The sequence below is a fragment of the Aspergillus ambiguus genome (assembly GCF_047715705.1).
Source record: "Aspergillus ambiguus strain CBS 117.58 unplaced genomic scaffold BDV59scaffold_6, whole genome shotgun sequence".
In the NCBI taxonomy this organism is placed as follows: Eukaryota; Fungi; Ascomycota; class Eurotiomycetes; order Eurotiales; family Aspergillaceae; genus Aspergillus; species Aspergillus ambiguus.
In genome coordinates this window covers 491,806-505,232 of record NW_027395519.1, presented here as the reverse complement: position 1 = coordinate 505,232, position 13,427 = coordinate 491,806, and the positions used below count along the sequence as shown (strand labels likewise).

The 13,427-nt window shown below is 49.4% G+C and overlaps 6 protein-coding genes across 6 annotated transcripts; 4 read left to right on the top strand and 2 right to left on the bottom strand.

The window, feature by feature from the left end:
- Window positions 1–137: 137 nt before the first annotated feature.
- On the bottom strand, window positions 138–2,762 carry BDV59DRAFT_199736 (polysaccharide lyase family 26 protein; the record flags this gene model as incomplete). Its single annotated transcript, XM_073693421.1, has 1 exon — window positions 138–2,762. The coding sequence occupies one exon, from the start codon at window positions 2,760–2,762 to the stop codon at window positions 138–140; it is 2,625 nt and encodes an 874-aa protein (XP_073550512.1).
- A 561-nt stretch (window positions 2,763–3,323) lies between these two features.
- BDV59DRAFT_199735 (putative MFS alpha-glucoside transporter) lies at window positions 3,324–4,946 on the top strand (the record flags this gene model as incomplete). Its single annotated transcript, XM_073693420.1, has 1 exon — window positions 3,324–4,946. The coding sequence occupies one exon, from the start codon at window positions 3,324–3,326 to the stop codon at window positions 4,944–4,946; it is 1,623 nt and encodes a 540-aa protein (XP_073550511.1).
- A 297-nt stretch (window positions 4,947–5,243) lies between these two features.
- Window positions 5,244–6,208, top strand: BDV59DRAFT_173085 (class I SAM-dependent methyltransferase). Its single transcript, XM_073688825.1, has one exon. It carries the CDS (start codon window positions 5,317–5,319, stop codon window positions 6,124–6,126), a length of 810 nt encoding a protein of 269 aa, XP_073550510.1. The 5' UTR covers window positions 5,244–5,316; the 3' UTR covers window positions 6,127–6,208.
- Window positions 6,209–6,489: 281 nt separating this feature from the next.
- BDV59DRAFT_199733 (arginase family protein) lies at window positions 6,490–7,110 on the bottom strand (the record flags this gene model as incomplete). Its single annotated transcript, XM_073693419.1, has 1 exon — window positions 6,490–7,110. The coding sequence occupies one exon, from the start codon at window positions 7,108–7,110 to the stop codon at window positions 6,490–6,492; it is 621 nt and encodes a 206-aa protein (XP_073550509.1).
- A 1,578-nt stretch (window positions 7,111–8,688) lies between these two features.
- BDV59DRAFT_191657 (uncharacterized protein) lies at window positions 8,689–10,007 on the top strand (the record flags this gene model as incomplete). The annotated part of the gene is made up of 5 exons (XM_073691931.1): window positions 8,689–8,847; window positions 8,904–9,008; window positions 9,070–9,294; window positions 9,344–9,486; window positions 9,545–10,007. 5 exons carry the CDS (start codon window positions 8,689–8,691, stop codon window positions 10,005–10,007), a joined length of 1,095 nt encoding a protein of 364 aa, XP_073550508.1.
- A 758-nt stretch (window positions 10,008–10,765) lies between these two features.
- On the top strand, window positions 10,766–12,741 carry BDV59DRAFT_199731 (putative GABA permease; the record flags this gene model as incomplete). Its single annotated transcript, XM_073693418.1, has 8 exons — window positions 10,766–10,891; window positions 10,941–11,011; window positions 11,058–11,081; window positions 11,134–11,223; window positions 11,277–11,359; window positions 11,415–11,812; window positions 11,865–12,194; window positions 12,253–12,741. The coding sequence occupies 8 exons, from the start codon at window positions 10,766–10,768 to the stop codon at window positions 12,739–12,741; spliced, it is 1,611 nt and encodes a 536-aa protein (XP_073550507.1).
- Window positions 12,742–13,427: the final 686 nt, after the last annotated feature.

The following is a 13,427-nucleotide window of genomic DNA, read 5'->3' as shown; positions in this document are numbered from 1 at the left end:
AAGTTTATTGACAACTCTGCTTTGTATTGCTTCGGAATTGATTGAGCTAAAGACATCTAAAATTTGTCAGAGGGAGCCCTATTAGACAGTTCCTGATATGACTAAAATAGGTATAAACGTTGTCTTGAAGATCACACCTAGAGAAAGTCTCTGATATTGGCCAGATTCACAATGGCCGACACGCCATACCGAGCCGCCTCATTTGTTGTAATCCAAGTCGCCTCCTCGCCCACGCAAAAGTATTCTGGGGGACCCACTCGAGTAATTGTCCAGGAGTGCTGTGCATTGTAACCATCCGTTGAGAAGAATTGATCCCACGCGTCTCGAGCAAGCTCTGCACTCCCTTGCTCGACAGCCGCCAATGCCGTCAGGGTTGAGTGGCTCTGCCTCCATGTTGCATGTTGAGGGAACTCGAAGCCGAATATCCTCTTTTGAACCAGTGGGCCACCGTTGTACGCTCGGCAATAGGCCAGCCAGACCTTCTTGAAACGCTTGACAAGATCTGGATATGCATCCTTCGCGTAGTCGAGAAGCTCTGTGCAGATCTCTGGAAAACCGAATAGCATGGAAAGGTGGGAGATGGCGTACTCTGGGGTTGGAGGGGGGCAGGAGCGCATCTCGCCCGTGTGAGGGTTCAGAAGGACCGCATTGTTTCCGATTCCGTGTCGTAGGTTAGCTATGCCGTCTAAAAAGTTGAGTAGCATATGTTGTGCGTGTTCCCAGCCTTCTGTGCGTCGCTCCCAGGCCGTCAGCCAGGATGCCATCAAGGCGCCTCCGTCCAGACCGATATTCGCCATGGCAAATCCCTCGGGAATAGGTGCATGCTGCTGCACCTTCCGATGCGAGTCGAGGATCAGAAGGCTATGCTGACAGTCCTGCAACTCCGAAATCACGTCGCCCATTCGTTCGTCTCCAGTGAGATAGTAGTATATTCTTCGATAGAGGACGTTGGAGATGCGCAGTTGCTTCGAGCTATCGCTCCAGTGTTGAACACCATGGCGGGTGCCGAAACCCTTGAAGCGCCCGGTATGATAGACGTCGACTTCACTAGTATGGCGGGTCATGGCCTCTGCCATTTTGAAGACGTCCGCTCTTCCGGTCCGAAGGAAGTAAAGCCACAGCCATAGGTCAGTTGATAATTCGGAGTTGTCCCAGGCAAACCCACCGACATCGTATCGCCAGCCGTGCCGGAAGGGGTCGTAGGTGTGCTGTATATCGCCGTGGTCCCAGAAGCCGTACCAACGGTTCTGCTCTACCTGGCTTTCGTAAAAATTGAATAGCAAATCGAGGTTTCTATCTATGTCGCGTTCCTTCTGGCTCGTCTGGTCAGGGTGACCAGTCCTTCTAGGAGACCAGCACCCGTGGAAGACACCGGCAGAGTAGATGTAGTCGAGGCTGGGGACGAGACGAGGGGGACTTCGGACTAGAGATGCGAAGTCGCTGAGCTCTGCATTAGTCGGTGTAGATAGGAACGGTTGGAGGACGAGGTGATTTGTTCGTGCGATTCCGTTCGCGGTTGCAAAGCCAGGCTCGTAGTCCTCGTAGGTAACATCTAATGCCTGCAGTTGCTTCTCGTACGTATTTTGCCCGAGACCATCATGATAGGGTGCTGTATCAAGAGGTTCTGCCAATGGGGAGTAGAGCCACACGGTTATGGCCGCAGTGTTTTGAGTCAAGTCGGTTAGATCGAGCTGAGTTGGATAGCGCTCCCAGAAATCCACCATGCCGACTGCAAGACCCCCCTCATGGGCAGATCCGACATAGGCGATTCCATCTGCTCTGCCTCCACCAGTCACCTTCACCCAAGAACCTCCCTTTGTCCGCTTCTTGATAGTGAACCCATCGGACGAGAGCTGCGAGACGGAGTATGAATCCCAGCATGGGACATACGAGAGACCACGCGATAGTTCGGTCCGTGTCCAATTCCCATCCCCGAGGACAACGGGTTTCCCTGCGGTTTGATCCAATCGATTCTGAACAGTCGGGCCATGCCGTAGTCCTGATAAGCCCTGCACCTCCTCTTTCAAAATCCCGCCATTGGATCCAGCTAGGCGAATGTGTCGATTATAAAACTCCGCGTTGGCTAGTGGCGTTCGAAAGCGCAGACCGAGCGAGGTCAAGGGCTCATAAGGTCCTAGATCATGTATGAAAGAATGCACTATTTTGACCGAAGAGGCGTGCGAATGTACATACACTCGCACGTCGAATGGAAGATGCTCGGTTCCATCTTCTGAAGTAACGACCCCTGAAACCTTGACCACGACCCGACTATAAGTCAGGCTCTCTATATTGGCTCCTTTGATGACTGTGAAGAACTCCCGTTTGTTGATGGAAGCCACAATATCAGCGCCCGCACAGACACATCGACCATCAAACAATATACTCTCGAGCAAGGTGTGTCCTCTATCGGAGAAGAAATTTACCCGCAGCCCTCTTGCGTTAGATATGGAAATACCATGCCTTGAAAATTCATCCACCGTAATGTCAGACTTGGGCATTATCTGCCGGTCAGCTGCCTCCACCAAATATGTGTCGCTGTACGCGATCTCCCCGCTAACGGAATGTACCGTCCATTTCAACGAGCCATCCGCCCAGAGGGCCAAAGCTCGAGAAGATATCGGGTACGTTTGTCCACCCACTGTAATTGAAAACGACTGGTCTGGCTGGTAGCGACCCTTCGGCCATGGCATACCAAACGAGATGCCATGAGACAGGGCATTGGGACTTCCCTTGGTGAGCCACTGGAGATTGTGACGAGCCATAGTTGCTTTCGAGTCCAATCAAGAACTAGATTTGTGTCGTTTGAATTTCATTGTCATGCGTTCGGCAAGAGACAGAGATGTATAACGAGGATGCGGGGGAAGCCCGCGCTACTTGAGCCGAAGGACGTGGCGTTTGTATACTCGGCTGCCATTTTCCCGGTATGATCTAGTCTTCGATCCATGAGGATAGGAATGAAATGATAGAGGCGAGATTCCCCGCATTGTTCGGCCCATCATTACTCCAGATTGAGTTACTCCGTCTCCAATTCAGGATAGTGGAACCCCCCGCATTTGCTTCGCGTGCTTGTCTAGTCTTGTCTACGTAGACTAGATGCTTATTTCCGCCAATCCTGGGCGGAGTCAGGACCTCGATGGATTGCTAGCCTTACTGCTAGGTCACGCTCACTCATGGCGGGAGAGGAAAAGTCACGATTCTGGTTTCCGGGAAGCTGTCAAAGGCACAGAGTGATAGAAATAGGGAACCGACTATCCTTTCTCCCTTCGTGGCTCGGAATCGACTTTCTCCTGCAATTGTCCCAAAAGGTCCAATCATTCACTATCATGATCGAGCATCGAGAAGACGTCACGGAGGCAAGATCCGTGATCGTGGGTCGGGAAAAGGATGAAGAACAACGCCATGTCGTACCGCAGGAGGATATTCTCAAGGCAGCCCAGATTGCTACCACCGAGGAACATGATATGGGACTTCTTGAAGGAATCCGAAAGTATCCCAAAGCTGTTTTCTGGTCTATCTGGTTTTCCGCCGCTCTTATCATGGAAGGATTCGACCACGCCTTCGTTACAGGCTTCTTCGGTTTTCCTGCATTTCAAGAGAGATACGGTGAGTTGCAGAGCACGGGTGACTACCAGATACCGGCAGATATCCAGTCTGGTGTTGGAAACGGTGTAAATGCAGGCGAGATTATCGGTCTTTTGCTGACTGGTGTACTTGCTGACTGGATTGGCTACCGCTGGGTCATGATCGCCTGTCTCATTCTCATGATATGCTTCATCTTTCTTCAGTTTTTCGCCACGAGTATCTACATGTATCTCGGGGCTGAGATCCTCCTCGGCCTTCCATGGGGGACTTTTCAAGCTTTGACGACCACCTACGCTGCCGAGGTCTGTCCAAATGTGCTGCGACCTTACCTTACCATGTTGGTCTCCCTCTGTTGGAGTGTGGGTTACTTGACCGGAACTGGAGTCCTGCGAGGTTTCCTCTCCATGACGGGTCAGTGGGCATACCGTATCCCATTTGCGCTACAGTGGGCTCTTCCCATACCTCTTATCATTGGCGTGTATTGTGCCCCTGAGTCTCCGTGGTGGTTAGCTCGGAAGGGACGTCCTGAAGAGGCCGCCCAAATGATTCGCAGGCTCCGGTCAAAGGACACACCGGAGGAAGAGATCAATAACACCGTTGCGATGATCATGCACACAGTGCAGTTAGAGAATGAGATGAAGGCGTCAAGTTCTTACTGGGACCTCTTCACAGGTATCGACCTTCGGCGGACGGAGATCACTGTCTTCACCTATGGGATCCAGGAGCTTTGCGCTCCACTGGTCGCCTATATTGTTTACTTCCTTGAGCAGGCGGGTGTGCCGGACAGCTCCTCCTTTGATTTTGCTATGGGCGAATATGCCCTGGCCATAGTTGGTGTCTTCATCGCATGGTATTTCGTACCCCGAACAGGCCGCCGTACTCTGCTCCTCTACGGCACGGCTTTCATGGCGGCAACAACCATTCTTATCGGCTTCCTCGGCATCCCAGACACAACAGTCCACACCCAATTTGCCTATGCTATAGGGTGCATCCTTCTAATTGAGTACTTCGTCTTCTTCATCACCATCGGCCCGATAATCTACACCATCGTCACCGAGATCCCGTCTAATATGCTCCGAACAAAGTCTGTCGTCGCCGCTCGGGCAGTTTACAATGTTCTTTGCATAATCTACGGTCAACTGGTGCCGCACATGGTCCAGCAGGTATCATGGAATTGGGGAGCCAAGTCTGGGTTTTTCTACGGAGGTATCATGGGAGTTGGGCTATTATGGGCCTTCTTCCGTCTACCCGAAACCAAGGACCGCACATTTGCGGAGGTGGACATTTTGTTCAAGAATAAAGTACCAGCGCGCAAGTTCCGTACGACCAAGGTGGCTCTTTCGACTGAGAGCGTAGAGGAATGATCTTGCGTTTCTTCTGTCTGCCTTAGACCGAGTATTGGCATGTTTGAGTCTTATTCTGGGGCGGTTTGGATGGTGCCGCAACCAATATCTTGACAGAAATACATATCTCTGACAATGAATAATTATATTTTTGCATGTTCATAGAAACTCTTTCTTTAATAATAACTAGAAACCAATAATGAACCCTCTTTTCTCATCTGGATCACATGATGCCCACCTTTGATAATCAGTGTCCGCGCCGATATCGGCCATAAACTACAACTACAAGTGTTCTTCAGAGCAGCCAGCAACTACATAAAGGACATCTTCCTCCTCTCCAATAGTACATATTATCCCGTTTGACATTTCGATATCTATTTTAACTTGTAAAATGGCTGAGACAGCTACCTATACCCATGGCCACCACGCCTCAGTCCTCCGGGTACACGGGCAACGGACCGCCCTCAACTCCGCTGGCTTCCTCCTACCACACCTAAAACCACACATGAAAATTCTGGACATTGGCTGTGGTCCTGGTACAATCACCGTTGACTTGGCAACCTACGTCCCGGAGGGCCATGTCACAGGCTTAGAGATGGTTGGCGACGTCCTATCAGGAGCGCGCAAGCTCGCCGAATCGCGCGGCGTCAAAAATATCGACTTTGTTACGGGCGATGCCAACACCCTGGCGTACGCCGATGAGACCTTTGATGTGGTCTTTTGCCATCAAGTTCTGCAGCACGTTGGTGACCCGATTGGTATATTAACGGAGATGAAGCGCGTGTGCAAAAAGGGCGGGATCGTCGCCGCGCGGGAGTCTGATTACTCTGTTTTTATGTGGTACCCCGAGCTCCCTGGACTGAAGAGATGGCAAGACCTTTATGATAAGGTCGCTCGGAAAAATGGAGGCGAGCCGAATGCGGGTCGGCACTTGCATGTCTGGGCTCGGAAGGCTGGGTTCCAGGATGTCGATTGTACGGTTAGCTCTTGGTGTTTTGCGAAGCCCGAGGAGGTCAGTTGGTGGAGTGAGGCGTGGCAGGAACGGATATTACAGCCGGCATTTGCAAAAGGAGCGATTGATAATGGGCTCGCAACTATGGAGGAGCTCGAGGGTATTTCGAAGGTTTGGCGGGAGTGGGGAGAGGATCCGTATGCGTTGATTTCAATCCCCAGTGCTGAGGTTGTCTGTCATAAGCATTAAGTATGGCCATTTATCATATGTGCTACGGTTCACTAGGAAAGTAAAGACCGGAAATACAGCGCAATATTCCCCATTTGACGACATCTTCTCTGATCATATATAGAAATCAAGTGGGGCGAGGCTGCCTTCTCAGACAACATAAACATGCAAAGGGTACTGTGGGTGTTGTTGCTCTGCGCTTCCTTTCCATATACGAAACTAGAGGACCACTTCAAAAGACTGAAAAACTGTAACTACTTGATCCAACGGTGTAATATATGTGACGCATATAGTGATTCTGAGTTTTCGTATGCATTTTAACATATTATTTGCTAAGACGCAGCTCGTGCTCTGGAGTTACTAACCCAGTCTCAGTTCAGCCGTCTATTTTGAAGCCTTCCTCAAGACGCCAGTCTCCAACAGCGATTTAACAAATGTGCTAATTGCACTAATGGCAATCTGTGCAATTCTATCGCCATCACCCGCGTCAGGGTCAAAAGAACAGACAGTGAGAGATTTGGGAGTGCTCTTCTTTGGGACCAGGCCCATACAGGTGATTAATTCAGATTCGAACAAGCCACCTGGGGAAGGATAATCATTCACTTTCCCGAATGACTCGTCAAGTACGTCAAGATCAAGGTGGACAAGGGATGGGCCGTATGTCTTTGCATCGAGCTGCCTTTCGAGTTCTCTCGCAAAATCAACCTTCCGGTTTGTTTCGCCCCAAATCGCCGTCATACCAGCGTCAATAACGCGCTGGCACTGTACTTCGGACTGGTCCCGCAAGGCACAATAAAGGAAACGATTGTTGTACACGAAAGGCTCAAATGCTGGGACTGTCTTCATGAGGGTTTTCCAGCTCTCTCCTCGCAGCATTGAGAGGCCCATGGCATCGAAGTAGCCATTCTCATTGACACCCGGGGAGTCGAGGTCGTCGTGAGCATCAAAGTATATGAAATTCAGGTCTTCGATATTTAGGCCGCACGCAATAGCTGCGCTAGCCATGCAATTTCCCGACAAGACTAGAGGGAAAGTGTTTTGTTTTACTGCCTCGGTAACTGCCTTGGATGTTCGACGAAGGAGTTCAAAGCTGCGGCCAATCTCTCCCTCAAACCCACTGACAGAGTCGATCTCCGTACAAGTGACTCTGACTCCAAGGTTTTCAAGAGTCTTCACTACCCCAAGACTCCGAATGCGATGAGGGCCATTTCCGACCCGGTGATCACGGATACCTACATGATAAGGAGAATAGATAATCGTAACGGCATCCAGAGAATATCTGGTGCATTTGAACCCAAGAAAATGTACACTGATCACGGACGATGGCCGGTTGAAATTGAGCCGGGTCCGAAAGGTTCTGTTGTTATACAAAGTAGCTTATCAGCTTCATCGTTCACATGTACCCAGTTTCCTGGCCGTCAATAAACCGTCAACTTCGAGTCAATTTCCAATTTTTATTTCCCGGATAATTTAACTTCAGTATATTCTGTTCTCCTGTAAATTTATTTATTTAATTTATTTTTCTAAGTTACTTTTTTATCTTCAAATCACTGGCAAGCCAAGACGTGTGTATTGGACCCGGGCGTCAGACATATATTGTAGATCGACTCTACTTTTGTCCCTATAGGCCGGTAATCAAAGAATTACCTGGCCATCTTTCTCTGATTTATCCGACACAGGCTTGATCATTTTTATCGGCTAAGTTGGTGTTCGTCTCTCAAATAGGAATTTCGATAGTTTACGATGTGTGTATTATCGAACTCAATACCATTGAGCGCGCCGTAATTAGACATGACTAACATGACCATTAGAATAACTCGCTGGGATGAGCATCGAGAATCTCGAGGATTCCCAACAGCCAGTAGATGCTTGTTGCGATTCATTGCAAATGACTATCGACATATTCTGTGATGCCCTCGCATGATTTTCAATCTCCAGATCGAATCACCGCTTCATCCTTTCACGAGCTGAATTTTCAATGCACACGTAGCGGCGTCACACCCTGGTCACCATCACACTAATCAGAGCTCGGGGTTTATATTGCCTTTTTTTAGCGTCGACGGGTAGCTTGAGTTCGCCAGTCACTAGGCAAACATCGGCGTCCCCACCGGAGGAGTTCGAGGCGAGATCCCTGTCGGTGGCAGGATCGTCGATTCATACTCCAGCCCATCAGCTGGGATGTGCGCCATTTATGGCTCAAATATACTTTGAATTTGTGATATTCCCTGCACCTGTCTTGGATGGATGAACGTGGCCTTCCTCGTGCCCCCATATGCATGTAACATTAAACGGGGGTTGTATTGGTCACACTTTCTAGCATCCTCGACCCCATGAATATTACTATCATCCTTAGGAGTTTCCTGATAATTAACAAGTTTATTGATTATCCCGTGTAATCATACGTTATTGATCGCGTAGGGCGAAATAGCCACCAGTTGTGATGGGAGGATGGGCTTCTAGGCTTTTTCTTACTATGCAAGCCGTCAGCCACCCACCGAATCAACACGAGAGTCTACCTCTTTAAATAAGAAGATTCCATCTTTAGTGTTTTCATATTCCTCGACCACCGAGTCCGCCGAAATAATGGGTCGCTTTTCGCCGGATAGTCGAACCCCGGCAGTCAATGTTACCACTTGGTTCCTGCTGGTGACGACCATACTCAGTGTCCTGACCCGGCTAGGGACGAAGTATCGAATCTTTCGAAAGTGGACGACAGATGACTATTTTAGTATTGCCTCCTTGGTAGAAACAATCTCTGCTTCCCACCCTAGCTCTGTGATAGTTGACCGTGTCCTTAGGGGTTCTGCGCTGCACAGTCGATCGCCGTTTCGATGGCCACAGCGAACGGATATGGGGAGCACTATGACACTTTGACAAAAAATCAGATCGAGGGCGTTATGAAGGTAATATGCATCAGGCTGAAACTTGACCTCTCGAATCGGTATACTGATTTAAACTTGACAGTCGCAATACTCTGCGAACATCTTATTTATCTGCAGCATGTGCTCCTCCAAACTCGCTCTAACCAGGTTTATCTACGGTTTAACGCCTGCATCTTTGGATCGTCGCATTGCAGTTGGTCTGGAAGTCTTCATTGTTCTGTGGGCTGTAGCAGGAATCTTCTCGTCTGCTTTCTGGTGCAGACCGCCGCAAACATGGGACTATCTACATGGGCAGTGCTTCAACATTGTGCGCACAGTAGTCATGTAAAGAAAGAAGTGTGCTAACGCGACAATAGGAGGCATGGTGGAACTCCCTGGGAGCCGTCGATATCTTGTCAGAGGCCGGAATCATCGCCCAGGCAGTCACCGTAATTGGGCGAATCCAAACGAACATCCGAAAGAAGGCCGTCCTTGCCAGCGTCTTTATAATTCGAATCTTGTCAGTAGTCCTTCCATTTACAAATGGTCTGAACCAATTGCCTCCTAATACTGTACAGTGTTATCATTGCCATTCTTTGCCAGCTCATATACTCCCGGAAAACCCTGAACACGACCGATCCTACGCTTGATACGTGGCCCGTGACTATATCGACGCAAATGGTACAGTGCCTGAGTGCTATTACCGCATGTTCGCCCCAATTCAAACCTTTTCTGGATAGTCTGCGGTCCACGGGTATGCGGGTAGATGGGATGAGTCGATACAACAAATCATATGGTTATGGGTCACAATCTGCATCTCGGGCACGAACAACAACCGCGAACACTCGGAGTCGACCTCACAGTAACGTGAATGAGTTGGTACCTATTCCGCTCAAAGAGACACATCAGGCGACGGTGACAACTATGGGGACAGCGCAGGAATGGGACGCTGAGAGCCAATCCAGCCAGACACGGATTATCCGGGAGGTTCGCACGTTTACAATAACTGAAGCACCACTTGATTCTAGGGAGGCATCATAATTTTAGGTAATTATAACCGAATAGATAAATATACTGTTTGTTGTGGAATACTCGCATACAATGCCTGTATCCCGTGTTCAGTAGATTCTACACCGTATGCGGTAAAGCAACATACGGATTGTACGACAAACACTTAAGGGTCTTCTTTTTTCTCTCCTATTAAATGTAACAAACGAATCTATCCAAAATAAGCACGGATTAAAGGAGGGCAGGTAAATTACGTGGCGGTTGTCTTTTATTCTTGGCCGAGGACAAGGATTGACCCCCTGGTTCACCCTTAGATCAGACCAGAAAACCTTAGTGGTGCAACCTCAGCAATGGTGTCCCCGCAAGGAGCTGAATCGCATTCTGGAATTCTCCGGTGCACAAATTTCTCCCAGAGCCAATGTCGTGGCGGGAGTGCATTCTTTTCGCTGGCGTGTGCTGATCTGCTGCAATCCGACGGCCATTGAGGCAGCCAGAACGGGAGCGAACTAGGCTCAAATTATAGAAGTGGGTTAATATGTCGCTTTAACATGGCTAGAATGCAATTTCTTGCTTTACTCCGCCTGGAAAGGCGCCTTTTTACCGAAGCGCATGGCATGGTAGCTGCAGACGCCGTGTAACCCTAATAACCCAGTATTCCTGCCACTGCATCCCCTCTCTTAACTTCCATCTTTGCTCCTATTTCCAATGGTTTGGTTTTCAGTTATCTTGTTAGTCTCTCATTTTTACCTTTCTCTTTGTCTTTATCAATTTGTTAGAAGGCGTTGCGCACCATGACCTCCCATTTTGAACTCAAATACATCACTCCCGGCAGTCCGCACGAGGTCGAGGGCCGGCCGTCCAGCAAGGAAATGGATGATATAAACCTTGCGCGCATGGGGAAGCGCCCCGTGTTGAAGGTAATATTTTTATGGTCCCGCGAAGAATTCACGACTGCTGACATTATAGCGCAATTTCGGCTTGATGTCGATGCTGGGGTTTAGCTGCACAATTCTTATCACCTGGGAGGGAATTGTAGTGTAAGTGATAAGGACGTTTGCGCAAAGCCTGGCTAACTGGTAAAAGGCTTTTTCTACAGGCATTCCAAAAGTAACAGGCTTTTACATTATCGGAAAATCAATATGCTGACGAGTGTCCCCAGTGGTGGTCCGGCTGGTGCGGTCTATGGCTTCATCTTCGTATGGGCCGGGGTCGCAGCAACATTTGTGGTTCTTTCAGAGCTGGCATCCATGTTAGTACAACGTGATATAATTCACCAGGGAAGATGTAATTGACGAGTGCTAGGGCGCCGACAAGTGGTGGGCAGTACCATTGGTGCTCTATGCTTGCACCACCATCTTTCATGAAACTCTTTAGTTACCTAACCGGTAGTTTCTTCGATGAACGAAATTACTATCAGTCTACTTACAAAGATAAACATAGGCTGGTTGACTGTCATCGGCTGGCAGGCGACCTTTGCGACATCATGCTACCTTTCGGGTACCCTGATCCAGGGACTCATAGTGCTCTGCAACGCCGACTATGTGCCCCAGTCATGGCACGGGACATTACTCTTCTGGGCTGTCGCCGTCTTCTCCATCGCAATCAACAGCGTCGGAGGAAAGCTTTTACCGCGATTTGAGGGCTTAATCCTCATTCTGCACATCCTGGGCTTCTTCGCTATCCTCATCCCGTTAACGTACATGGCAGACCATGGCAATGCGCGCGAGATCTTCACTACATTCTACAACATGGGTGGATGGCCAACGCAGGGACTATCCTTCTTTATCGGATTGGTGGGATGCGTTTTCGCATTTGCAGGAGGCGATGCTGCCGTTCATGTATCATTTCCTCCTCATAGTCATACAGACACATTAGACTGACCATATCTAGATGTCGGAGGAGATCACCAATGCCCCCGTGGCCGTTCCCCGATCAATCATGCTGAGTGTCCTAATCAATGGTTCTCTTGGGTTCGGCATGCTCATCGCCACCCTCTTCTGTCTCGGAGACATCGACAAGGCTCTCGAGTCCCCGACTGGATACCCCTTCATGCAGATCTACCTGCAAGCGACAAACTCCGTCACTGGCACAGCAGTGATGTGCTCGATCATTACCATCATGGGAATGTGCACCTCTGTTGGTATGCTCGCAACTACGTCGCGTCAGCTGTGGTCATTCGCACGGGATCGGGGGGTTCCCCTGTGGCGGGTTTGGAGCAAGGTTTGTCTATCATTTATACATCCACTGTTCTTGTTGCGAGAGTGGCTGACTAGAATAGGTGACATCGCGCACTGCAGTCCCTATATACTCGGTTATTCTCACCACAGTGATTGCATGTCTCCTAGCACTGATCAACATCGGCTCCGCAGTCGCGTTCAACGCGCTCGTCTCCATGTCCATATCTGGGCTGTACCTCTCCTACGTGATGGTTGCCGGCTTGCTCCTCTACAGGCGGTGCACAGGCGGCATCAGCTCTTCCAAGGGTTCTGGCAGTGCCGATGAAATCGTCAACACGGCTGGTGCACGCCTTGTATGGGGCCCGTTCCACTTACCAGGAGTGTGGGGGATCCTGGTCAATGGTTTCGCCATTGTGTACATGCTCATCGCCGTATTCTTCAGCTTTTGGCCACCAATGCGTGTCGTCACAGCATCGACATTCAATTTCAGTGTTGTTGGCACGGTGACTGTGATTATCTTCAGCTTTTTGTACTATGCGGTCCGCGCGAGAAAGGTTTATTCGGGACCGATTGTGGAGATTCATACTTGATTGTGCCTGCTGTGAATGATGCCTTCGACAGCAGAAAGCTGGTAGGCGTGCCTGTATTTACCCTGGACCAAAATATGTATTATTGAAGTATATAGAAGAGAAAAGTCACCCAATATCCCGACTTGAAAGGAGGTGATATCAACCTTTCGGGGTTTCTCTCCAATGACAGTCCACACCTTCCGCAATAGCTTTAAACCCTTCATTTAAATGCTATATGGCTTCCATTCTTCTCATCGGAATATTTCGCAATGACTTGTTTTTCTCGTATCACATGGGCCGAGTTTCGAGATTATCTTGGAACTAATTCCAAGCTGCCCCGGCTGTCTAGACATGCCGATCCGGACATGGCCGCACGAGTCTATATCGTCCTCACTAGTAAAGCTTACCGGAATGAAGGCCTTCCCCGACCAAGGATGATGTGTATGAATAGTTCTCTCCTCGATAGCTGGATCCCGATAATTCCGATACATGTGTGAATTCGGAGAGAATCGGACTCGCTGGGTTCGTTCCGTGAACTTCCAGAGTTCTCCGCCGACGGTGGATCACGAGTGAGTCAAGGGCGTGCTCGGTGAGATGAAACAGAATAGATTTCGATCGAGGAAAATAAACATACTCGTGATTGCGATGCGACCCGAGTTTATCCACCGCCTGACGGTTTGGACGAAATGAGGTCATGATGTGTTCAG